The sequence below is a fragment of the Pithys albifrons genome, chromosome 2 (assembly GCF_047495875.1).
Source record: "Pithys albifrons albifrons isolate INPA30051 chromosome 2, PitAlb_v1, whole genome shotgun sequence".
NCBI classification, from domain to species: Eukaryota; Metazoa; Chordata; class Aves; order Passeriformes; family Thamnophilidae; genus Pithys; species Pithys albifrons.
Window position 1 is genome coordinate 20,584,122 of NC_092459.1, and position 26,765 is coordinate 20,610,886.

The 26,765-nt window shown below is 35.9% G+C and overlaps 1 protein-coding gene across 1 annotated transcript in view; it reads right to left on the reverse strand.

The window, feature by feature from the left end:
• The window catches only part of CSMD1 (CUB and Sushi multiple domains 1), a 1,094,767-nt gene that overhangs the window by 524,697 nt on the left and 543,305 nt on the right, over window positions 1-26,765 (reverse strand). Inside the window, exon 4 of the mRNA XM_071548449.1 lies at window positions 12,583-12,777. Within this exon, the coding sequence (XP_071404550.1) occupies window positions 12,583-12,777 (195 nt within the window). The remainder of the gene's footprint in view (window positions 1-12,582; window positions 12,778-26,765) is intronic.

A 26,765-nucleotide genomic window follows, 5' to 3' on the forward strand; every position in this document is an offset into this window, starting at 1 on the left:
CCTGTGAGTGAAAGTGAGTTTTAAAGGAAGATTTGAAGGAAAAAGGATGCATGTGAATTAAAGGAAGAATACTGTGGCTGGAGATTTTTAAAAAAAGGAGACTATGAAAAGAGGATAAAAAGCTAATAAGTGACTGAAATAAAAGGAAGAATTGGGAGAAAAGTAGAAGCAGAAAAAAATTTAATAATCTATGGACCATTAATTTGACCAAAAAGAAGACAGAAAGCTGATGAAGAGTTCAAACAGCTTTATTCTTCTACATGTAAATGTAACATAACCTTGGCTACCAAGGCTGATTTCATTTCTTGGAACACAAAATTTTCAGAGGAGGGCAAGTTTTTTCAATAAATTTCATATCTTACTTTTTAGACCCTGATATTTATGTGTTCTCTTTTTTTTTTTTTAAATGAAGGAATAGGGATTGAAATAGATCTTCTCTCATAAGAGATTCCTTTTTGTTGGTGAAATCAGACCATTTCTGTGATTCTTTCCTCAATTTCTGGCATTTTATATGGAGCATATTGAAAGGGCCATTGTGCCTCTGAGGAATAAAAGGGGGAAGGACATGAAAATTAAAGAACCAGAGACAAAGCTGAGGATCAGAGTCAAATTTCCTGGTGCATAATATATGCAAGGATTAAAGTAACTTGAAAACTACTGTAAAACTATAATAAATCAGAAAGGAGAATCAAAGCTGTTATCCAGGGATATCTTGAATTACTCCTTTTTTGCATTTGTTGTTGTTGTGGTTTGTTTGTTTGTATTTTAATTGAATAGCTTTCTAGTGCTTCATTTTATATCATCATCTATCCCAGCCAAAAACCAAAAATCAAACCCAAATTAACTTCATGAATCCTGTGCCACCACTTTTAAGTTTCAGTTACTAACTCATAATAATTCTACCTGTATTCTTAAAAGCCAGCAAGCACATTTTCCCATCCAGTGTAACCAGCAAGATATGCACAATCCTAAGTCAGCCATAACTCTTTGGTACTAGCCACTGCTGTAAAATTTTGTTATGACAGCATTCTCACCTACACCATCTCCCACAGTGTTTATACTGACATTAAGTAACATGCTAGTGGCAATTACAATACTACTCACTGTTCCTGCTGCAAAGCACTTGAATAAGCTTTGAGCTCTAAAGCTCTAAATTTTACAGCTGATGTGCAGTTTATTATTTCTGGCAGTCACATGCAAAAATCTAAATTTATACACTGTGCATTACCAATGAGAGCCAAAGAAACTGAAACTACTACAGATATCTGCCCAGAGCTTTTTTAATCTATTCATAACACCATTTTTGAAGAGGTTTACAAGAGACCAAGTTATCACAGAAACAGAAAGGAAACATTAGTCAGGTGGATAAGATAACAGAAACCAACTAGAATGGGAGAGTTAGTATTTTTTCTCTGACATATGTGGATATGCAAAGGAAGACCTCAGCAAAAATACCTGTTTTTTGGTTTTGATTTGTTTGGGGTTTTTTTGTTTTTGTTTTTGTTTTTTCTTCTCTGACATATATCTCATGTTCCAGTATCATATATTTTGGGAATTTCCTTCATCATAAGTGGCACACAGGCCAAGGCAACCACACTATTAAATACTTAAGCATAAAACATTGCCTAAGAGTGAGCACAGGTGTGCAGCATGTGGTCATACTGCTCAGAGGGTAGGTGACAAACTGTCTGGACATAGGCTGTGTTCAGCAGCTGGCCCCAGGGCTAGCTGTCCTCCTTGGACTGAACATCATTTTTGACCATGGCCTTCTCTATATTGTGCTTTTGAAAGAGCTAGAACAGTGCTCAGGAATCTGAATGCATCACTGTGCTTGGAGTAATTTGACAGTAGATAGTGCCTGAGGCTTTGTGAATTCAAATTCTATGTGATTTACAAATTGCATTTTAAAACATGCTAGTAATTAATTCCAAACACTTATGGTTATTTTCAAGTTGTAAGCAACTGCACAAAATGCTGTTTCTATCAGCAGAAATGACTACTTCAAGAATAAAGCTACAAACATTTGGATCTCTCAGTAGTCAGGAATTAAGAGCTCTGAATTTAGAGAATATGCATTTCATACAAAGCTGAGCCACACACACACACACACATGCAAAAACATATGGCTGGCACCACTTGACCAGAAAAATGTATACTGTATAGATGTGTGGCTTAGATAAAGCAGATAAACATATCCATCAATTTTATGTATAGAAAAAATCAAGTGTACCACTGAGGAATCATGGCTTTCAATGAAAAACTTCATTTTTCTTCAAACTAGAAAGAGTAATTTCACCAAAAATAATAATCTGACAGTTTTGGTAAACTGTTTTTTGCATTAATGAGATCTTGCTACAAGTAAGATGCAAGCCTTGCTAAGCATATAGCCAAGAATAAGGTAGGAATATTCCTTTTTTAAATATAACAAATAATAGTAAGTTTATGCAAGTAAAATAATGTTTATTGCATAATAAGAAAAAACCAAAACCCTCAAACCTTAAAACCCATCTAACCTTTCTAAACTAATTTGGAATCTGAATGTAAATGATTGGAATTGGCTATTCCACTTTATACCGAAAGGTCCTCACATGAAAGATCATATTACTACATTACTCTTACAGCATAACTGACAAAAGCATAGTTGTGACTTAAAGTACAAAATTCATAGTAATAAAGTTTATTTTTCTGATGTCATTTCCTTACTTCTCTATCACTAGCAACAGAATAGATGCAATTAAAAAGTTCAGTGAGATTTTATAAGTTTTCATCAAATGACATATTGTCAACTTGAGTCATACTTTATTGGTCTTATCAATGAAATAAAACTGCAGCTTTACAGGCTTCTAAATAAACCATGGGTATAAATTATTTATCATGCCTTATTAAAAGTATCACAGAAATACTTCTTTCTTTATTGAGGCTGGAGACAAGTTCATGGAGAGAGATCTGGAGATCCTGGTGGATGGCAAGTTGAATATGAGTCAACAGTGCCCTGGCAGCCAGGAGGGCCAGCCCTGGCCTAGGGGGCATGGGGCAAAGCAGCACTAGCTGGTCAAGGAAGGAAATTGCCCCACTATACACATCTGTGTTATGGCCCCACCTCAGGTACTGTGTGCAGTTTTCGATGTCTCAGTATAAGAAGGACATCTGACTATTAGAGTGTGTGCAGATGAGGTTTCAAGGGCAAGACTTAGGAGGTGAGGTTGAGGTTGCTTGGCTTGGTTAGCCTGGAAAAGGCTGAGGGATGACTTTATCAAATTACTGAAGGCAGGCAGAAGAAGGCAGGGAGATGCTGATCTCCTCTCTCTGGTGACCATTGATAGGACACAAGGGAAGAGAATGAAGCTGTGTCAGAGGACTCATACTGGATATCAGGAAAAGGTTCTTCGCTGAGAGGGTGATCAGTGAGTAAAACAGGCTCACCAGAGAAAAGGTCAAGCCTGTCAGAATTCAAGGAGCATATGGAGGATGGTCTTATTCATACCGGTTTAATTTTAGGTAGTCCAGCAAGGACCAGGAAGTTGGACTTATGGGTCCCTTCCAACTTGAGACATCGTAAGATTCTATGATTTATTCAATACTTTATTAAATGGCATTTTTCTGTAGTTCATGTGTGAAAAAGTAGAAAATTGCAACTCATTAAATTCTTCAATACAGAGAACACATGTATGAAATAATCATGAATGATAATTTTAATAAACACATGCTTTGTGTGCTTTGGAAACTATTAATATGAGGAGTTAGTTAAATTGTTGTTTTTTTTTTTTAATAGGACTTTAAAATTACCTTTTTAAAATGTCTTACTGACAAAAATCTAAAACCAAGCCACAGTGTATCAATGAAAAGTTTAAAAATAAATTTTAGCATGTCACTGCCTACTGTCAAACTGCTAAACTGCCAGATTCATAATGATCAAAAACATCACAAAGTGTTACAATGGTGTAGCATTAGCATTGCACATTCGTTGATAATTCACCTAATTTAGTTCTAACAGGCAGTTAGCTCTTTAACCATAAAAATATACACTTTTACTTGCTTATCTCCCTTAGTGTTTTAGATTTCTACAGACTTTATTTAGAATAGGTAAAAGCCAACCCTTGTGCTTTTCTGTGTTATAAAAAATCAAAGCATGTTAGTTGTTTATTTTTTTTTCCTATGATCACTTGAATCGAGATGTACTGCATGTCAGATAAGGGCTCAAATCTGTTTGCCTCCCTTTCTCAATTTCTTCTATTGCTGTTGATCAACTTCACATAAATTATATAATCATTAGACCATGCATCTAAGATTAATTTTACTTCTCTCTCCATGTCTATAAAAGGCCACTTCAAAATAATTTGGATTGATTCCTAAGTAGAATGGTTTGAGGGTATTTTGTTAAATTTTCAGAAATTATTGTGGTTTAGGAAAAGAGTGTCTATTTCACATCTATTAAGTAATCAGATTCTCACATCAAGTTAATAGTGTTTACAAAATAGAAACACATAAATTGTTGCAATTTGTTTAGGGACCTGTGGACTATCATTGCAGATGAAGACAAACATTTTCTATCTTTGAGATTTCAGGGAGCTTGATCTAAATAGACCCCAGTAGAGTCATCCTGTAGTTATGGGCCCTGACACTATTGGACTCAGATGGGTAGTCTTGTACTGGTTGTTTTCAATTTGTAAATGTTGTGCTTAATTTAGCAACCTTTAATTATTTTTTTCCTATCATATGTTTGTTATATTACAAAGATCTATTTCTGCTCTATCTACTCTAGACAGGATATCTCATGTCTTAGTCAACATAGTTATAAATTTCAAATAATACAGAAATAGAGATGAACTAATTATTTGCTAACCTGGCAGAAAAGTTAATTTATTAACTGATAGTTTGTACTTGAGCAAACTTAAAATCAAAACTCCAACTCTGCCACATTTTTATGCAAGAACTTGGTTTCCAGTTAAGAAGTTCAAAAATTAGTCAGCAGTAATCTCATACTCCCTCTCCCCCAGAAATAAAAGATCAGTCTTCTGGATATCTTGTAAATATTATCTTCTTTTTCAATTAAGTATCCTAAGCTGTTTTCCAGAGATATGATTATCCTTCACTTGAGAATATATTTTTAATGCTGATAATGATCCCTTAAAGGAACAGTCTACAACAAATTAATAGTAAAGCCCTAATTTTAAAGAGAAAAGGCTGAATTTTTTGGAACACATTAACAACTGTTGCAAATTTTACAATTTTTTTTTTTATAATTAGAAAAATTAATCTAGTTATTCCCAGTAGTCTCTGTGCAGTTATCCAATCCTTTATCTTTTTATGACTGCCCTGAGGTTTGTTTTTCATTTTTAGAAAATGAATTTTACTCTGAAGTTAACGGTGCTTATGTTCCTAATGGTCAGACTAAAGTTTGGGGGTTTATTCTTTAACAGTAAAGTATCATTCTGGATATCTTTCATATATTTTCATTATACAATTTGTCTCATTTTTCACTTGTTCCCATTTTCTAGGCACCTTAATTTACAGTTCCAGTTTGACCTGGCATCTTTTCATTTTCTTATCAGGTCCCTCCATACCTACTGACACATGTTAGAACACGAACATCTAAACATAAATATATGCACATGTAAATATATATATACATATACACACACATAGATATATAAGAACGAATGCTTGTAGATATGTCCATATCCCCATTGGGTGTGATCTAGTCAGTCCTCCATTACTGTGTAAGAAATTATACAGTATCTTCTATCTGCTTTTCCTTAAACACATTCTCCGACTAGTCACAAGGAAGTTTATTCCAAATTTCATCTCAGTGTAAACATTACACCTATTCAGATTATTGCTTAGACAGGAATCAGCCAAGCCATTCTAAAAATTAGCTTTTGGAAAATATTCTTGTTTTATCATTTAATATAACATCGAAAGGCAGAGTTATTGGGAATTTTTTCTTTCCTTTGTTGGGTTTTTTGTTTGGTTTTTTTTGTTGTTTGTTTGATTTGGTTTGTTTTGTTTTGTTTTAGATTTTTTACCTATAAACATGGACAAATGATGGGATCAGGACATTTTTTTCTTCTCCTTAAACTTATAAAACCATATTTGTCTGAACCTCAGAGGCAAAGAATAAATTACATCAGAGAATTACTTGCTACCTTAGCAGGTATGGATAATACCAAAACCATCAATTTCTCTCTGCTAGTTGTTTCAAAAATACCAGCTCTGATTTTCTGTATTCAGTTTATTTCACTCTATTGTGAACCATAAACTCTACTTCCTATCTCCTTTATTCTAGGAATAGCTTTTCTATTTTATATATATATATATATATATATACACACACACACATAGATATATATGTAAAATATATATTTTTTACTAAACCAATTCCCCAATAATATTTCTTAAATATGGAACCTGATTAGTTATGACTTGTTCCCTTTGAACCTTTCTGGCATATGATCTCTTTTATTGGTTTGTCTTATTTATTTTCCCTCCAATAATTGGATGTCTTTTTAATGATAATATATTACATGATCTTCCCTTCACAGCTATTTTCATTGTGAGAAAAAGCTTACCATTGTAATATCAGTAATCCAATTTGTATTCCTAATGTTAGCTTCATAAAAATCTCAACTCATGCAACTATAAGCAACTAGGGATTCTCAGAATTACTGAGAATTGAGAACCTAATTATATAAAGTTCATTTAAAAGTAGTCATATATCATAAATCAGCTATTAGTGGAAATACTGAAGAGAAGGAAATTAACTTTCAAAGTGTTTCAGACTCATACTGCACAGTATTTCAACCTCAAGACAAACAAGGCAAACATTTTGGGTGACACTATTATGGTACCTGTGATAGAGACAACAAAGGCCTTTTTAACTATCAGGAAAAAAAAAACATAAGAAAAGGATTTAGGTGGGCAATTGATTCTCTCTGAATATTTTTGTAGGGGACCAATTTTTTTGTTGAAATACGTGGTAATGTCTGGTTATCTTACAATAGCACAAAAATCCAGAGTGGTTTTGATTTAGCATATGAAAAACCAGGACTAAGTTTTAAAAATTACCTTGTCTTTCAGGATTTACCTTTGAACTTTTCTCTGGGGACTGTTTTCTAGTTTGTGGAATCTGGGGGTGGTTTATTGAAAGAAAAAAAAAAACAACCCTAAAACCAAATGTCTTTATAGTCATATTCTCAAAACTTTCTAAAAATGTCAGTGACTGCTCATTTGATTTCTGTTCAGAGTTCATTATAAACCATCAAAGAGTTTGCAGCACAGTTCAGCTCTACCACTCTCACTATAGTTTAAAAAGCAAGTTCTAAGCAGCAGTTGGAGAAACAAAATGGCAGATACAACAGTCAATGCTGTCTACATGTTCCTGCAGGCTTAGTAATTTACTAGGAATTCTTCTACCTAAAACAGCAGCTGTATAGGTAGACAATGTATAAATTATTGGACAACAGCTTCTTAATGCTTCTGAAATTATTAAGCAACAGCACACAGAAAACTAATTATTTCTGCATCAGCAAAGCTAAGAGGAACATACCACAGAGAACAAGGCTGTTACAATTTTTTAGAATATGAACCTTGTAGTTTTATTTAACTCTGTTATATTATCTTGCATGTATGGCATGAAATTAGTTTATGATGACAAGAAAGAATACAATCTAGAAACAAAACTGTAACAAAAGATGCTTTCATGGAAAAGATCAAGGTTCTTAGAGAAACAATAGGGGAATATTTCTTGCTTGAAGACATAGTGAATGGAAAGGGCCACCTCATGGCATATGTTCCTGACTGATAAAATGAAATAAGGAATGTCTAAAATCTCTTATCAAATCCACATTCCACAAAAACTATAAATCCATCGAGGGAATGGCTGAGCTCACATAAATCATTACATGTTAAGTAACTTTCCTGTTACAGCTCTCATTTCTCGACAATGTTTACAGAATTCTTTGGATTTCATCTAAGTTCTACAGGAGGTTAAGGACCCCACTTGATTTTTTATTACTAGGTTCAATTCACAGAGTTACAAATTATGAACAAAACTGCAGTTCTCTAAAGATATTTGTATGCAGCAAACATTGCCAAAACAGAAATATAATGCCAGTATCTCTAGAAATATTAGTAGACACTGATGATACCATGGACTTACGACATGTATATTTTTCTGAAATCTGTTTACTATCTCTTATTAGGACAAAAAATTAAAAAATAACAACATTTAAAATCAGACATCGAATGGTTAGAAGTTTTGGGTTTTGTTGGGGTTTTTTTCTGTTTTGAAGCACTACTAAAAGATCTCTGTTAACTACTGATCTAAATGAGATACAAACAATGAATATTACCAAAATGTCTGTTGTTTTTTGATTATTAACCCTTGTATTTTTTTTTCCAGCACAAAAAAATCATAAAATATTTCCTTTTTGCAAGGAATTACATTGTAAGACTCTTCAGGCACAAGTAACCTTTACAAATTATTACAGGATACAATAATACTGCCAAGGGAGAGTGTGAGCAGTGAAGTGTACACAGGGCATGAGATCAGAATGAAGAGCACAGGAGACCAGAGGGGTTCTCCTTAATACAAGGGGAAAAGCTTGGGTAGGACTATCAGATTCCTGCAGAACAACACTTGCCCAAGGAGCCAGTGCTCGGCAGCAAGGCTTTGACCTCTTAGATCACAGAGTTCTTAAGGAATTAGTACAGGAGGGGAAACATTGGATCTGCCTGGCCAAACAGGGGAACAGTTTTGTTGACCTAGTGAAGAGGCTTCTAAACAAAGTTTGGTGGGAGGACAGGCAAAAACATAAGGGCAAGTGGGAGAACAGGTCCAGGGAAGAACACAGGGCAGAGCAATGAATGTTTCTCTCCCACCCTCTCAGAAAGCAACCTGACTGGAAGCCCATTTGAAATGCTTGCACTGAAAAATGTGCTTCATGGGAAGCATACTGGACAAACTAGAAGTGCATATACAGTCACAGAGCTGTGGTGTTATGAAGATCAGAGACTTAGTGAGACAGTTCACCTGACTGCAGGGCTGCAATAGATAGACGGGCTCTTAGGAAATGCAGAAAGAAAAGGAGTGGCTGAACCCTACAGAAAGCAAGATGTTGAAGTAACAGAGGTCTCTGCTCCATTACAGGCAACAAGCTCTTGAGCCTCTGTGGACTAGAATGAGAAGGGAAAGTCAAGAGACAGATCATTATGGTGAATATCTGCTATAGACCATCTGATGAAGCAGTTGTTGAAAGCTTTAAAATACTAGAAATTTCACAGATAAGGATCTGGAAACTTTAATCACCTCAACACCTCTGTGGATGACAGCACAGCAGAGCAATGCAATTCTGAGGTCACTGGGAATAATTTTATTAATGCAGGCACTGAACATGCCAACTAGATGGAGGAGCAAAGAGCCACTAAAATAAGCTTTGGTCACATTAAGCATTAGCTTATTGTGTAAGTGAGGAAGATAAGTTATAGAATCAACTTCTTGGACTTCAGCCTAGCAGATTTCAACTTATTTCTGAAGTAGTAAACAAGACCTCATGGACTGATGTCTTGAAGGGATAAGGGGCCCAGCAGAGCTTGTTTGACTTCAAGAGCAGCTTTCTTACAGCTCAGGGATGATGCATCTATATATGTTCATATATGTAAGCATCACAGGAGGATGCTGGAACTTAGCAGGAAATTTCTGACTGAGATGTTTAAACTGAAATATGAAAAAAAAAACCTCAGTGTATGAAATGTGAAAACAGAGACAAAGTACTTGAAAGAGTTATGGAATCATAGAATCACTAAGGAATAGAGGAACTTTAAGATAAAATCCAATTGCCAACCTTGGACCACCACCAGATTCTATACTGAAACGTGTTGCTCAGGAATACACAGATCAAAGGAGAAAGGATGAAGCTCAAATGAAATTAAACTGGTGAGGAATAGGAAGAGTAGCCATTCTAGAAACCATTCCATAGGTGGAACAACAACACAAGTAAAATGAAGGACATGGTGGTCTGCTGCATCGGTAGGGTAAGTGACCTTGGGATGAAAACATAGAAAAGACTGGGACACTCAGTGTCCTCTTTGCATCTCTCTTCATCAGGCTACCCTCAGGCCTCCCAATTCTCAATAAAATAGAGAAGTTTTATGAAGAAAAGTACTAGCCACAGCACAGGAGAGACCATACAAGGAATTATAGAAATAAACAGGATATGTGCAAGTTCATGGTACTTGACTGCGTGTACCCAGGACTTCTTGGTGTGCCACAGTGCGGGGCTGCAGTGTATCATCTTTGAAAGGTTGTGACAATCCAAAGGTGATACTCATGACCAGAAAAAAATAATTTTTTTATTTCTCATTAAAAAAAAAAAGTAAGGATCCTAGCAACTATCTATCTGTCAAGTTCACCTCAGACCTTCAGAAAATTATGGTGAAAGTGTTTATGAAAACCATTCACAAGCACACAAAGGACTCAAAGGTGAACAGGAACAGCCAGCCTTTGCCAATATAAATCATTCTTGACTATCTCACTTCTTTCATTTATGAAAGGATTTAGCTTGATGTCGACGAAGTTTTCACAGCAGTTCTCCACTATATCCTTGTAGACAAATTGAGGGCATATGTACTGGATGGGTAGACTAATATGTGAGTGGAAAATGTCTGGACCATCAGGCTGAGACAGCAAGGGCCAATTGCTTAAAGTCAAACTAGTGTTCAGTGATTTGGAGCACTTCCTGAAGATTCAAACTGGGGTTGAATTTATATAATACATTTATATAATACAGTCTGAAGTAGGGGACTGAATACACCCTGAAAGGGTTTGCAGATGGCATCCTGAAGGGCAGGACTACCATTCAGACAGATTTTTATGACAGGATTTGACAAGCTAGAAAAATGACAGAATTCTCCTGAAATTCCAAAACAGAACTGCAAAGTTCTACACCTGGAACAGCATCATCCCATGCAAAAATTGTTTGCTAGGTGGCAGCTCTAACAAAAAGGACCTGAATTCCTGATGAAATACAAGCTGAGTCTGTGGTGCAATTCTGCAGTATTAAAGGCTTACTTCATATTGGGTTGCATGAGCAAGAACATAACCAGCAGCTAAAGAGAGAGAGTTAATCTGCTTAACACTCAGGAGGCCACATCTGGAATACTTTGTCCAGTACAGCATTCTCCAGTATTAGAGATTCTGACATAGGCAGACTAGAACAAGTCCAGAGAATGGCCACTAAAATTGTCAAGATGCTGAAGAATGTGATGGATGAAAAAAAGAGGATGAAGGAAATGTTTTTTTTTCATCTTGGACAAGTGACGGTTAAGTGAAAATCTTACTGCAGTGTTCAGTTTAGGAAAAATGGAGGCAGAATCTTTTCACAGACTGTTATGGGTTTAGCCAAGTAGGCCAAAAAATTAGGCTTTAAAGTTCAGATTAGGCCTGAAATTGTCAGCTGACTTGAGCTGGGCTGAGCTAGCTAACAGTTGACTTCTTCTAGCCAATAACATTGTATTCCATACCATATTGCATCATCTCAAAAGGGGTAAGAGCTGGTGTGTGGGAGTGGCTTAGTTCAGTTGCTTCACAGCTGTGGTGCCAGCAAGACACTCTGCTGTCCCAGGAGGGATGGGGAGGCCCAAGCCCAGAGCACCGGCTTAACATCATGTTATCTTAGGGAAGTAAAATGTTTGTTCTTAGCTTTTCTCTCTGCTTAAGTCTGTCTCTGAAGAAATGACTTCTCTAGAATGATTTGTAGTTAAAATGGTAGAATTTGTGTTTACTGGGAAGTGGGAAATTATTTCTTGTTATACATAACTTGTGTAAGTGTGTGTTATATTGTAGTTTCCTCTTAATTTTCTCTTCTCTGTATAAATACATGTAGTTAGTTTCAGCATAAACTTGCTTCTGAGGGTTTTTTTTCTCTCCCTCTTCTTTTTCCCGTAGCTGGTTGGGGGGAGGAGGAACCCTTTTCACCCTGTCCTGGACAGCTGGTGTTTTGCCAGCTCAACCCAGGACACAGACCCACAACAGAAGAAGAAAAAATTGACATAATTTATAAAATTCTAATTTAAATTGGACATAAGAATGAGGGCACCCGGACACCACAACAGGTTTCCAGAAAGGCTTTAGAATCTGCATCCATGGAGATATTAAATTTTCAACTGGGCAAAAGACAGAAATCTGACACAACTTTGAAGTTATCCATACTTTGAGCAGAAGTGGGATTCAAAGAGACTAGACCACCCTTCAAAGTTTACATCATTGAAGCCTTTTCCTGGCAGAAACTTTCCAAAGCAGGAATTTGAAAAATCATTTGCCAGGTCCTGCTATCAAATTGATGTAGCTCTGTCCCATGTAAATGAAAAGGAAAAAAAAATAAAAAGACCAGGAGCTAACATCTGAAGAGTTACTGCTTTTGTTATTACAGGTTTTAAATGATGTATATTTTTAGATAGAACATTACTACATTTATATTTAGAAATTAGGAAAAAAAAATCCAACCACCTCCAAATAAATTTATTTAATCTGCTGCTTAAATATTGTCTGAATATTTAAAAGATATTTCATGACTTCATTTTTACCTCTGCAAAAAGGAACTGGAAAATCCCATGATGCACCATTTCCAGGACTCACAATACATGTCAACATGGCATGGCCTTCTAGGATGTAACCAGAGATGCAGCTATATCTGATTTTATCTCCAATGTTGAATCTTGTTCCATGAAGTACTCCTTTAGGTATTTCTCCTGGGTTGCCACATGTGTGACTAGGTAATACTGTCAAAAGAAAGAATGAAATATATTACAGTTAGAATTTACAGAATTAAGTAATAAATACTTGTCCAACAATTATAACAAACTATTTGGCTTTGCTTTTGGTGTTGGTTTTTGCTTGTTTGTTTGTTTTAAACAGTATTCCTTACACAAATAAGGCAAAATTAGATTATAGAACCTACTTGTAAAAAATATTTCAGTATATAACAGACATCATAATTTTCAAAACTTATTTAAGACTTGATTTAACAGTCCTTCAATAAAGTTCCTTATAGATCTATTTTCAAGAAAAGCATCCCACAAATCTTGCTGACTTTCTTTGAATGAAGTAAAAGAACTTTTTATCAAATTCTATTTTGTAAATATTGCAAAAATATAGTCATACAAAATAACTATGGCTGCAGGCAGTGAAAAGCAGTTTTCATTTAGATGGTGAAATAGCAATTTTTAAGAATCCAATAATTAGCTGGCCTTTGACCAGTAAATTAAAGTCTCAAATACATAAAAACGTTTGATTTTCTGTTTAGATTAAAATTAGTCCAGGTTCTATAAAACAAATTAAGTCAATATTTGTTAAAAGAAACCGGAAATATGAAGGGAACTAAGCAGTGACATTGGGAAGATATGAATGGACATAATTTTCCTTTTTTATTGCAGTAACTTATTATCATTTCTAAACAGTAGTTATTTGAAAGAGATTGTCTGAATGAGTTATCATTTTAAAGACAATACTCCTGCACCTATGAAAAACAAAAGTGTGTAGGGGAGGAGGAAAATGGAACTGGTTTCATTCTCGAGCTCCTTCCAAAGTTATTAATCGCATGCCATTCCTTTCACTGAAGTAGTACAAAGTAAAATTCTTTGATTTCCTTTAGAGATGAATAAATAAGTGCAGGAAGCTGAAATATGTCATGAACAGAGCACAGAAGATAAACATGCTCGTCAAAGAAATAGTGGTCTGAAAAGCTTTTAAGCATACATGTAATTCAGGTATCATTTCAGAGGCCACATGTTTCATGGACAAATTCTTTCACCCATACTCTCTTTCCTTAATCTATCCATGTGCAGAATAAACATAACCATACCAACCTCACTAACATGCATGTTGAGATAATTAATTACTCAATACACGCAGAAGTAGAGAATTGTAAAACATTATACCGATATATCAATGCTAATTAAACCCCATTATACCATATGAATTCAATTATTGCATGCACACCCTTATTTCATTACTCAAAGAGTTAGTCACACTGGCATTTAAATGATAGCAAATACATGGAATTAACAACCCAAATTATATAACAAAATTTTGAAAAGGTCAAAAACCATGAATATAAAAAAAATTAAGAGAGAACTTGCAACATCATTTTATGAGAAAAATACCAAAATATTATATAAATATTAGCAAGGAAACAAAAGCCACATAGCATTCCAATGAATGATGACTTAGACATATGTTCTACTAATGTTGCATTTCAAAGATCTAAGATTTCTGTGCACTATAGAAACTACTTAAGATTGTTGTGGGAGTAGCTATCAAAGGCAGAAGCAAACAATATGACACCTGGTTTATTTTGCACTGTTTCAGCAGGGATAATAGAATAAGGTGTTTATTTTGATGTACTCATTCACATTGAAAAGAAGAGTCAGTGATTGATTCACATATATGAGAAAGAATGCATATTAAATAAAGTAACAAAAGTAATTTTAAGATATCAGAATAATTGGAATGAAATAAATATATGGATTTATATTCCAAAAAGTTGAAGAAAATGATACATTAGAAGTTACAGTACATATTGCTATGTGCTGTTGTATGTCTTTTTAGCACAACGAAAAATAGCTCCTCTATCTTGGCAAATTTTCTCCTTTCTGCTGCCTTAGTTCATGGTAGGTTAACACAGACAATTGTGCAATACAAGTCAAACAAATAAAAATTTGTTACCTGCTTTGACACAGGAAAATACCTGAATTTGAAACAAGAATCTCTTTATGTTATTTTCAAATGAAAATGTTTTTTCCAAAACACCATAAAATGGAGTAGTTTCATCAAAAGGTCTGGTGCACATAGCAAAAGTTTATACAACTCAAAAGCCAGCATTTATTTTTATGAGTGAATAAGCTATCAGAAGAAAAATCCATATTCAAGGCTATTATGTCTTTTGATAAATTGCATATTCAAGCACAGCACATCACAGCAAAACTACGCCTGCCATATACATGACAACTGTCACTGCCAAAGTGTTGAAGTTTTACTGAAGCAAGCGAGTTTTCTATCTGTGTAAAGATGGTCTCCAACAATATGACGTTTACCTGCATCTTATTACCACTACATCTGTCAAGAACTCAAGAAAAAATGGTACTTGACATCCTGAAACTGGCACACATTTTACCACAGCCTCCTAAAACCCAGTAAAGGATGAGTGATCTGAGAATGACAGCCATGTTCAATAATACATGTAATAGTCCACAGGATTTCACCACTTGTCATGATCAAGCATTCAAGTACATTATTTATGTGCTTTTCTAAAACTTTTATTGAATATATTCAGGTGAACGCACAGTTTTATCTGCACATATTGGACTGCCCCTAGTCTAGAGCTAAGATGAATTATTCTTTAAAGGTTCCTAATAGTGATAAAAATAGTTGAATCTTTGGATTATAAGAGTTCTAGTTGACCAAAGATATCATACACATCCATTAGCTTTAAATTTATTGCCAAGTTTTCAGTTAAAAGACCCATATTTGTCTGTAGTGTTACTAAAGTCTACTGTCATCAGGATTGAGAATCTGAAGTCATAGATGCTTAATTCATGAAATAATTGGATTCATTGTGTATTGAGAACTATGCAGTGCTAGAGGGAGGGGAGGTGTTTCCTGCCTGCCTTCTGGAGCTGAGGAGTGCTGGGAAAGAGATGTTTGCAGTTCAGAGGTAAGAGGCAAAAAGACCTTTATTGTGAAATATACGAGGCTTTTATAACTTCTCAGGGGGAAGGTGCCAGATCTGGGACTGGATTGGGTAAGAAGTCCAGAAGGGGAAGTGTCTTAGGTGCCTTGCTAGCATATAGGAAAGTGGGGGGACTATTAGATAAATGACACAGTTTTTGGTGATATATGAAGAGCATTAAATAAACTCATATTTAACAAATTATTCATTCTCAGATGGCATGTATCAGAGTATTCTTTGAAACAGCCATTTAAGATGCTTTCTAAAGCTAAACACTGTGTATGTTTGCAGCACAGACCACTTGCAAGCATCTTAAACATAGTAATCCTGTGCTTTCACTTATGGAGAATTTCCTTGCTTCAATTTTCATTTTAGGGGATTTTTAAATATGTATTAGATTTCATCATCCTTCTCTTTCTGATATACAGAAACAGAGAAATCACAGAAAATTAAACAGCAGTGGTTGATATTGAAAAAAAATCACTGAACTGAATAAACTTTTGAAGGACTGTTCTATTTCACCTAAGTTTTCTTACTCTTGAGTACACATTGGAATTCAAGAATCTTTAAATATGCAGTAAGCAATGCCAACATGTTTTTCATGTGTTCACTTCAAACCCTTCATGGCATCATGACAACTATTGGCAGTGCAATGTCCTGCCTTTCGAAGTTTCATTTTCTACTTTGGTTTAAAAGGTCAAGTTGAAAAATTATACCTTCTGATAAATTCTGAAGGATATGAGGTCCATGACAGCCCAGATCCTAATAATTTTTTCATAAATAAGGCAACTAGATTTGCAATCAATTATAAAACTACAAAAAATAACATCCGATCCTTTCCTGAGGTTGGTATTCAGAGGCTCAGTTTTGACAATGATTTCAGGAGTACATAACTGATTCATTTTTTTCTCTCAGATGTCACAATCAACTAGATTGCAAAGATTGCCTCGAGGCCTAAACAGCAAAAACCTGACACTGCTTATGCCAGTTAAAATAACAGTTTCTGTGAATCAGTTGCTCAGTTTTTCTACAGTATGCAGTAGTTGGAACTTCACAGCAGCAATTCAGAAAGCAGCTGAACACTATATAAGAAAAATAGAAAGAAGAAACAAAAAAAACAAAGGAACAAGGTGAATGTTTTTCATCCACTTATTTCAATATCTTTCCAAAACTTTATAAGGATACATTCCTTTTGTTCTTTTTCCTGCTCTTACTGAAACAACTGGAAAAGTTTTCCATGTTGCACCTAAGTTTAGCCAAGTGCAAGCTTCCTGACTTTTTGCTGTTCCATAGTTCCACTGTTACAGTCCTCTATGTTTCTTCTAACATTACCTTAAAATAGTGGCCACAGGTAAAACCACACACAAAGGAAAAAGCATAGGTTAGGAGGAAGTCAGATAGTCCCTTGATACTATTGACAGCTTTGAAATTACAACATTGGGAGGAAGTTTGGAAGCCCTGTAGAGAAAATCAAGGTTACAGAAAATTTAGGGTATATGTCAAGATGTTCAGTAAGTGTCATCCTCAGTCCATGCTACCCTGTCCACATGGCTACAGTAAGTGTTGCATTTAGTAGTTTCATGCATAAAGACAAGATATACATTGAGCTGTATTTACAGAATCTCAGAAGACGAGGGTAATAACTAGACTCATTATAAACACAGAACAAAATAAGCAAAAATATAGGAGATGAAAAAATGTTACATTTTCTTGCAAGAATGAAGTTCAAACTAAAGTCTCTGCTCCAATTCAGAGAAACAACTTTATTTCAAAAGGAATTCGGGGGGAGGGGAGGAGGGGGAGGGAACAACCCCACCCCCCCAAAAAAACCCAAACAAACCACACCCACAACTTACTAGCAATTCAAAATAGAAAAAGTGCTGTACTGAATAAAGATGAACTTAAATATTTATAAATATATACATGTAAAAGTATTTAATAAATCTATTTTTGAAATAAAATTATGGTTTTTGTCTAAGATGTAAATAATGAAATTTTCCTTGAAAAATTAACTCTAAAGAATTCTGTAATTGCGATTTATACCTAGAAAAAGACTAAATAGATCTATATATTTGATTTCTTTTCAGTTTCCAATGTCTTACATAAACCCCCATTATGATAGATTTTTACATTTCTTCTTTAAATAATTCCAAATATTGAATCAATTGGAAAGTATGTAATATTTCACTGTCAATTTATTACACCACTTTGTCCTTTCTACTTCCAGGAGCTATGTACAAAGAATACTTTATTATCTATTAGATCTGATTTCTGCATTAACATGGAACACTGTAGAGGCACGTAGGTCATTTAGGAGAGAACAGTACCACAACAGAAATGACATGGTGCCACCCTTTCAGAAATTCTTCTTTATTGTCAAAATCAACATGGTTTACAGATTTGTTTTCATGGAAACAACACTTTTTGGAAAGCAAAAGAGACAAAGAAGCTAGAGCAGATTACCTAGACCATGTCTGGTTTGGATTTTACTATTTCAAAAGACAGAAACCCCATAGACTCCCTGGGCAACTTTTTGCAGTGTTTGATTGACCTCACAGAAGAAATGTATTCTTATTGTTATTTTTAGTAGTATTTAAAAGCTTCTTCTGCTGCTTAAATGAAATTTCATGTATTTCACTTTGTCTTCATTGCCTCTCCTCTTGCCAGTGGCCACCACTGGGAAAAGTCAAACTGCATCATATCTTTACTCCTGCCAAGAAGGGGATTTACACACCTCAGTAAGATCCCCCTGAGCCTTCTCTTCTCCATTGTGAATAATCGCAGATCTCTGTCTCCCCTCACTTCACATGTGCCACGACTTTAACCATTTTTGGACCTTTGCTGGATTCGCTTCACTATGTCAGTGTCTCTCTCATACTGGCGACACAGAACTCAATACACCACTCCAGGTGTGGTCTCACCACATGTATGAGTGTGTGCATGTGCACAACTGCCAATCACAATCAGTTAGGTACTACTCTTCTAGTAGTAGATTCTGATAATGATTTTTTGTAACTCTGGACTTGAGAAAAAATTCCTTATTTCATTTTGGGGAGAATAAAGGTGAAAACTCTATGCATAATTTCCTCCTGGTGACTCTATTGTAGTTCTTCCAACATGATGTTGAATTGACAGTTGGAAAATGTAACTTTCTTTGTTTTTACAAAGCTTTTTTTTGAAAAAAATACCCAATAGTCTCTGTCCCTCTCTAAGTATGTACAAAATGGTATTGAATTGAAAGCTATTAAAATAATTTAGAAGTATGCAGCAACTTTAAAAATTTAATACATCTTTCACATTGAGACTGATATTTTAATTTTCTTTTACAGGTAATAACCAAAGATTGATGGATTTTATTTTTAGTGTGTTTACTTTTATTATGTAATAAATGTCTTGCTGTTGGTTATAAGACCATAAAAGTTAGTGTCATACAAACAATGCCAGAAAACTCTCAAGTCCAAAGGTGAAGTCAATGCTAAAACTTTCGATATCCTCATATTTATTTTGCCTCAGATGTACTACACACTTTCCTGGATGAACGGAGATCAGTGAGCAGTATTTCAAGTTTTTAGATCTCTCTTCTTGAAAGAGGATGAGAACAAGTCGAGCATGACAGTCCACACAAGGCTATAAAAAGCATTTGAGGCTGTGCAAAATTAATAAATGCAAAGTTTTCCAGCTACAAGACATCAAAAGTAATTAGTCATGTCTTAAAAATATCAAAATAATGCCCTTCCATCTACTCTAAAAAGTTCAGTGTACTCTGTGGTCCGTTTTCTAGTTTGTTGGTACAATCATCAAAATTGTCTGCGGTATCTGCCCTTCTTAAACTGAGAAAGATCGTGATGACCTTCTGCAATGACAGAACTTCTGTTTTCTCAAATATCCTTCCACGGTATTACTTCCAAACTATCAACATAAAAAATGTAATTGGAAGACTATCTCTAGCTCATCACCTCATATATGACAACAAATAAACCCAAGAAAATATCTTTTCTAACCTGACCACTTTTGAATATCCCATTAGACAGAAGATCTACACTCATAAAAATCAAGTCCATCCTGTGCTTGAAACCCATAGGATAAAAGGGTCAAAACATCAGTATCTCCATGTGTTAAATAAGGTACTTATCAAGCAAAAAGATAAAGTACAAAAAACAGCTATGATCTTTTCTGGCGGCCTGCATACAAATCTGATTACCCATGTCCAAATAAGAGCAATTGAACATGAAGCAAATGCAGAGCCGGACTACTAAAGTGACCAAGATCTGAAGAGCTTTGAAGAGGATACTCAAAGATTTTTCCAGGCATAATCTTAGAAATGAAGATTAAAATGCAGTCACTATGAAGACATTGGAAGGAAACACCAGGTCATAAGAAATAATATACCATCTGAATTCAAGGCTGGGGAAAAAATTAAAGCATAAGAACAAATTACAGTTATAAGCAGGCTGAAATGAGAAGCATTCCAAGCAAAACATTAAACTATGGGATAGTTCACACACATAGTAAACTGTGGGATAGTTTACTTCACTGAGCAGGGAGTGAAGAATTTTCCTCATCGGGCTGACATAGATGGAAACAACACTTGCACATTGCCTGTTCTGCCAGTCTGAAAAAACAAAGGTGTTTGGGTCTGACTTTTCCTTTCATTAAGATACTTACAGGTCAGGGAAAACCTTATAGGACTGAGAGACAAGAAAGGAAGCAAGGGCAGATTAAGTTTGTAAAATATCAGCTTCAGTTACAGATAAACTACTGATGATTCAACAGACGCTCGTCCTCAACTATTACCAGCTTACCAACATATCTGCAGTCCTTATTAATAACTAAGGTAAGGCAATATTCCTTCCAAAAAGACTTGTTTCCTTTTCTCTCTTTCTCTCCCTCTCTTACTTTTTACCTCTTTCTCTCTAATCTTTCCTTCTTTCTTTCTTTCACCTTGATTTTCTGTGTATTAATATTAAAAAAAAAGACCCCAGAACAATTTGTTCCAGCACCAGGAGTGGTCTCTTCTCTGGCTCAGCCACTCACCTACTTCTGGAGCTGTGGTGGCTTATAATAAAGCTGGACCGAGGGTCTCACAAGCTCTCCATAACTATTCTCTTGTGCTTTATGCTTCCCTAAGTCACACTCTTGCTACCAGAGGCCTCACACATCTTGTTTACAAGCAATCATGAAGTAAATTTTTACAGGATTTCAGTATGATACAGAAACCTCTTGTCTTTGCCTGTAATTGAAAATAAAGGAATTCAAAGACTCGTACTTACGTTCTGAAGACATAGCGTAGCAAAAATCATAGCCAAGTAACTAATTTTTTTGCTCATCCCTTACTGATACAGTGTCTTGGAAAAAGTCTCTGTCCTGTCCTATTCCCTGATCAAAGCTAAGAATTGTCCTGGACAAGGATTAAGACCATGCCAGAAGACTATATGGTTAAAATCCATGGATGACACCGTTGCAGATCTCAAGCTCCTGCAGACCTTGTCCTTCCATTTTTCTGCAAGAATGTTGGGTCTTTTCCCTCTTCTAGTTCAATACTTGATTTTGTTGTTGCTGTTGCTGGAAATCCTTGCAACAACAGAAATTCCACAGTGCCTTTTTCAACTTTGTCCACATTTGTTTTTAGAAATGGCATCAGAAAGCTATGTGAATTATGGAGATTTTTACCTGGTTAGCATTTGCAACACAACAATATGATTTTCTGTTGCTTTTTTCAGTGCTGCCTTGTGTTGTGCTCTAGTTTCTCACAGTGGCTTACACAACCATCTGTGAATAATTGCAGAGAACTTACCTGACTTTGAAAGGAAAAATAACCCTCCAACATGCATGTAATTGCACGTTTGGCAGGATGTCTAAGCTGCAGCAGGTAACACCACTGAGATGCTGTTAACTGCAGTGTGGGAATAAGAATGAAGAGCATCAAGAAGAAAACAAGTTCAGACACCAAAATGAACCACCTTATGAAACCATGATCTACAGTTTCTTAATGACACCTTCTTTCTATAAGGCAACATCCTTGCATGCTAAGTAGAACAAATACCTGGTAAAAGGGCTCATGCACAAATGGGAGGGGGAGGAGAGGCCCTACATATGCAATTTTACATTATGTTGCTTGTGGCATCCTAATTAATCAGAAAAAAAAAGATTTTAGGGACTAAATAAACAGAAGCTTAAATTGATTTTAGTGTTGTTTGGGTTTTGTAAAACTTTCTTCCTCTGTAAAATGCAGTGTCCTCTTCAGAACTTCTGGAATCTCGTTCATGTAAGCACATATTTTTAGCATGTACTTTTTAAGTGACATTTCTGGAAAAATGTATCAGCCTATCATGCAAATCCATCCTTAACTGTTTTTTGATTTGGTTTTTTGGGGTTTTTATTAGTAGTCAGTTTTTACATGAGAAACCTCAAAAGCCCTCAGGCTTGAATCATGCCAGGCTGATATCTCCTCATTTCGTAGGAGAACTCTGCTAAAAATCTGGCTGTACTGATGGATAAGGAAGAAGGTGTCTAGGAAAAAAAGTTACTTAAATCCACTGCAAACCTAAATTAAGTGCTGTACTTGTTAAAAATGCTTCATTTTGTTTCCATTCTGTATTAAAAGACAGTAAGTGTCAAAGTTGCATGATATCCCTTTAACCAAATACACAATTCAGAAAAAGGAAATAAAAAGATTAAACCACAAATGTCACAGGTTCAGTCGTCTTATGCTGTTCCCAGGAGAATGAGACTGTTAAAGTGAAACCTAATAACATCTTTACTAAGTAATAAATTTGCACGGAATTGGAGAGTGCCAGAGAGTGGACAGATTTCTCCAGACATTTCCTCTGAAACATTTTGTGCAAAATTCCCTTGAAATTTCTAAAGCCCTTCCTTCCTAAGGCTTGAACTTGATTTACATTAGAGCTCAGGGACACATCAGTGAGTGAAGATTTCATATACTGTAGTTACAAATCATAACTTTCCTTCTTTATTTTAAATCTTACTCTCAAACTCATTTTGCACAACTGGCATTTCAGAGTCCATACAAGTAACATTCTACACCCCACTGAAGTCTAGATTAGTCCACTTTGTAGTTTGTTTGTTCAGTAATGGTCTAATCAGGACGTACTTTGTAGAGGACTAAGTCTCAGGACTTTTGGATCTGGAGATGGCACTAGATTCTCATCTATGCCATGTTATGAGATTGTGGCTATAACTAATACTTTGTAGACAGACACTATTAAAATTTTCCACGTGTTGTCCAGCTGTAATTCTTTTGGAACTCCAACACCACCGTGTTAAAAAAAAATAAAACAAAAAAAGAAACTCACTATTTTTTGTGATGTTTTTTATGTATTATGACATTCTGTCCACTTTGGTTGTCGGCCTCTATTTTAACTTTAATCTCAAAACAGCATATAGAACACCAGAACATATTTTCATACATCTTAGTTTTATCACAATCTTGACAACAAAACTAGTATTGTAGCTATTTTAACGATAAATCCATCTGTGAGCCTGATTCAATGGAAGCTTACTTTATTGCAATACTTGCTCAATGTGCAGCTAAAGGAGATTGTCTGCTATTATTGTCTAAAAGTTTATTTACTGGAAGCAATGGAAGAGAGTTTACTACTGAAATTGTCCAAGAATTCATTATTTCTGTGTTTGTTTCTGTACTACAAGTGTGCAAGGGGGTAAGGATCACCTCTAAATTTAAAAAAAAAGCCCTTCTCAAAACCCCAGAAGACATCATGTTCCACTGTACACCGTGATGTACTTCCAGAGACTTCACATACATGTGAGTCACTAGACCAGGACGTGGAGACATCCTGACTGCACTATACACTAAAACAGAATGGAGCTGATGCCAGTTGGCACAGTATTATTAAACTTTCTGAGCCTGCAAAACAGGATGGCTGCATCCAGATTGCCTGTTCAGAACAGTCAGTAGTCTGTATCAACTTCTGAATCATCCCCAGGAATTATTCAGGAAAGTGCTACTTGGCCCAAACAAAACTCATGCTGTGATCCATCCGACAACAGCATAGACAGCTGTCAGTGCCCACGCCCATGTCCTGACAGGGGCAATATTCTGGGGTAGACAAAGCCACTGGGACGGTATTGACTGCTCACTCTTCCAAGATGTGTGGCTCAGCTTCACGAACAAAGACTTGGGAAGGGCTGTCCCCACATGGGTGTGCCCTTCCAGCCTGAGCAGTGGATTTTTTAGGTGAGGCACAGCGTGCGCAGAACTGGCCCCACCGTTTAAGTCCTGAGGTTCATCTGCCATGACCGAGCGAGCTTGGACAGCGCCAGTGAAGTCCTCAGGATCAGAACCTACAGCACCCGGCATTTCCCAGGAGGTCTCCCATCCAAGTACTAATCCGGGGCTGACCCTGCTTAGCTTCCAAGATCTGACAGGATCGGATGTCAGGGAGGCCCAAGATATTGAACAGAAAAAGTATCAGCATCTACTATGGTAGACAGATCTAAACTTTTGGGTAGCTATGTGATCACTCTTTTATCCCTTTGCCACCCCTCAGAGAATATTTCACTCTTGTTTTGCTTTTTAATAATTTGATGATACTTCCCACAGTATACAGAAAAAAAGTACTAAGATTATCTTTCCCTTTACAGTGATTATTTCAGGGGTGAAATCATAAATTTTTCTCTGCTGCCATCTCTGATGGCATATACAACCCAGGAGCTTTTGAGTTTGTTTTCTACATACTGCTATCCCCACCTGCTTGGATATAAACAAAAGAAAATCAAATATCAGCTAAAATATAACACCACAGGATATGAAAGAATGAAGCAAGGATAAAATCTGCACTGCACTGATAGCAAGGCTCATTATCTACACGAATTCAAAAGACTTAAATAGATTAGATATTTTTTTTGGGGGGGTTGGGTTTTTTTTTTGGTTTGTTTTGTTTGTTGTTTGTTTTTTTTTCCCTAAGGCTTTCATACAACTCTGCTGACTGGAGATTTTAGCCTGATGAATAGCTACCTATGGGCTTGTATAGGTTTCTGAAGTCTGAAAGGCACCAGTTCTTGCCACACTGCCCCTCTAAGGTGTAGTCTGGCATGTTAATTTTATGTACATAAGTCCTGGGAGAGAAAGTGATTTTATTTATCTCTCTGCTAATAGTAACCTAATAAATTTTACCCCCAAAAAAGCAGTTCTGTAATCTGCCAGCAGTTAAATGACTGAGAATTGAAGTCTTTATGTTCGTTCAGTAATCACAGCAGCTCTTTTTCACTAAACCAGTTTTCCATTTACAAAGAGCTTGTCAAGGTGATGGGTGACATCTCAAGAGACAAAAACATGCTGTGCCTTCATCATTCACCTACATTTTTAATGTAGTTCCATGGCTGGCTGTGAGATACCTCCCAAAAATGTAAGAAGTCTTTAGGAAATCAACAAAATATTTCAAATTATTAAGTGCCACTTCAGTATCTCCAGTGTGTGGCATTTGTGGGTGATGGAGATCTGCATAGTTTCTGACAGTTGGAAAATCAGGTTTAGAGTTTGTTGGAACTTTAGATGCCCATTGCTGAAGCAATACAGGTATACTGACAATGCTATAAGAATTACTACATATTGAATATCTCCTCAAAATATTTTCACTAAGAGCTAAAAAAATAGTTTATTAAATGTCTTTTGAAAAAGCTACTCCTATGGAACATAGGCAATGTGGTAGGAGTTTAAAGAACTGTGTCTGACACAAGTGGATAACAGCAGTGATATTTTTCTTGGTCTTATGAGACATATCAAAATCTGAAGGAAAATTCCAGAATTTCAGTTTCAGTTGTGCAATGATCTTAGGGGCACAATTAAACAGCATGGAATAGCTTATTTGAAAATAAAGCATTTTTAGTATTTGTATCTCAATTACAAACTTTTCCTTAAAACAGTGAGTTGTAGCCTCTTCATCTAATAGGATGAGATTTAGAAATCTCATGGGTTTGTTGTTTATTTGAAGCAAGTAAGTCATAATGAAGTGTCATACTTCTACTCATGCTTATCTTTAATCATAAGTTTTTAGTCAAAGAAGTCACAGCCAGAAATTCTAATTATATGTTAACTATATGTCTAAAACCAGCAAATAAAAATTGTAAAGAAATAAAATTCTTGAAAAAATAATAATTAGACTCAAGGGGGCATTTTTCTTATAGCATTTTAGATTATCAAAGCACTACTATCACTGATGGTCTTCATGAAAAAACATCTCCTTATGAAAGATATAGACTCCTTTAAGCAAACTGGTTCTGTCATTTTCATGTGTAAATGAAACACAAATGGACAAAGACAGTGGTCATAAAGGCTATACTAGAATCAATGTACTTCAGGGTAGAGTTGTGCGATCAAAGGCTTTCCTTCTAACTGATCCCACACAAATCCAAATAAAGGTGATTTAACATCACCAAAATTTAAGGTTTCTGTTGTAATGGAGTTTGGGCATTCACAAGGAGACTATTATTTAAAACTTCTTTACAGAAGTTAAACTCAGTAATGGGCACAGACTCCAGCCTTTCCCAGCAGCACGCTGCCCAGCAAGGGACAGGTTCCAGGTGTTAGGGTAGGGGCCCTGACTGCATTCCAACCAGAAGGTCTGGCTGCTGGGGCTCAGGGCCAAGGGTTGTCCCCTTCCCTTGGGGGCTTTTCCAGAGAGCTTCCATCAACACTGCTGATGTCCCAAGCTTGCCCTGGGTCAGTGCCCATACCCACAGCCCTGTCACTCACACCAGGGCTGGGTCAGTACCAGGACACCATTCTCATGCCTTTCCTGCTTCCCTCTGGCCCTTGTCGGTGAAAGCCCTGCCTTGGACATCCATACAGCACAGATGGCCCTTGCTGCTCCCTCATATCCACAGTACAAGTCTTAAGAATATATAAAATCGTCTTGATTTTATTTCTAGAAGAATATGAGAACATTTGTTCTATTTCAAGACAGAGCATTGGTTTTCATGTAACATCACGGTAATGTCAGCAATTTAATCTATAGCTTTCACACCTGAAAAACTTGAAGATACAAGTTATGAGATACAAAT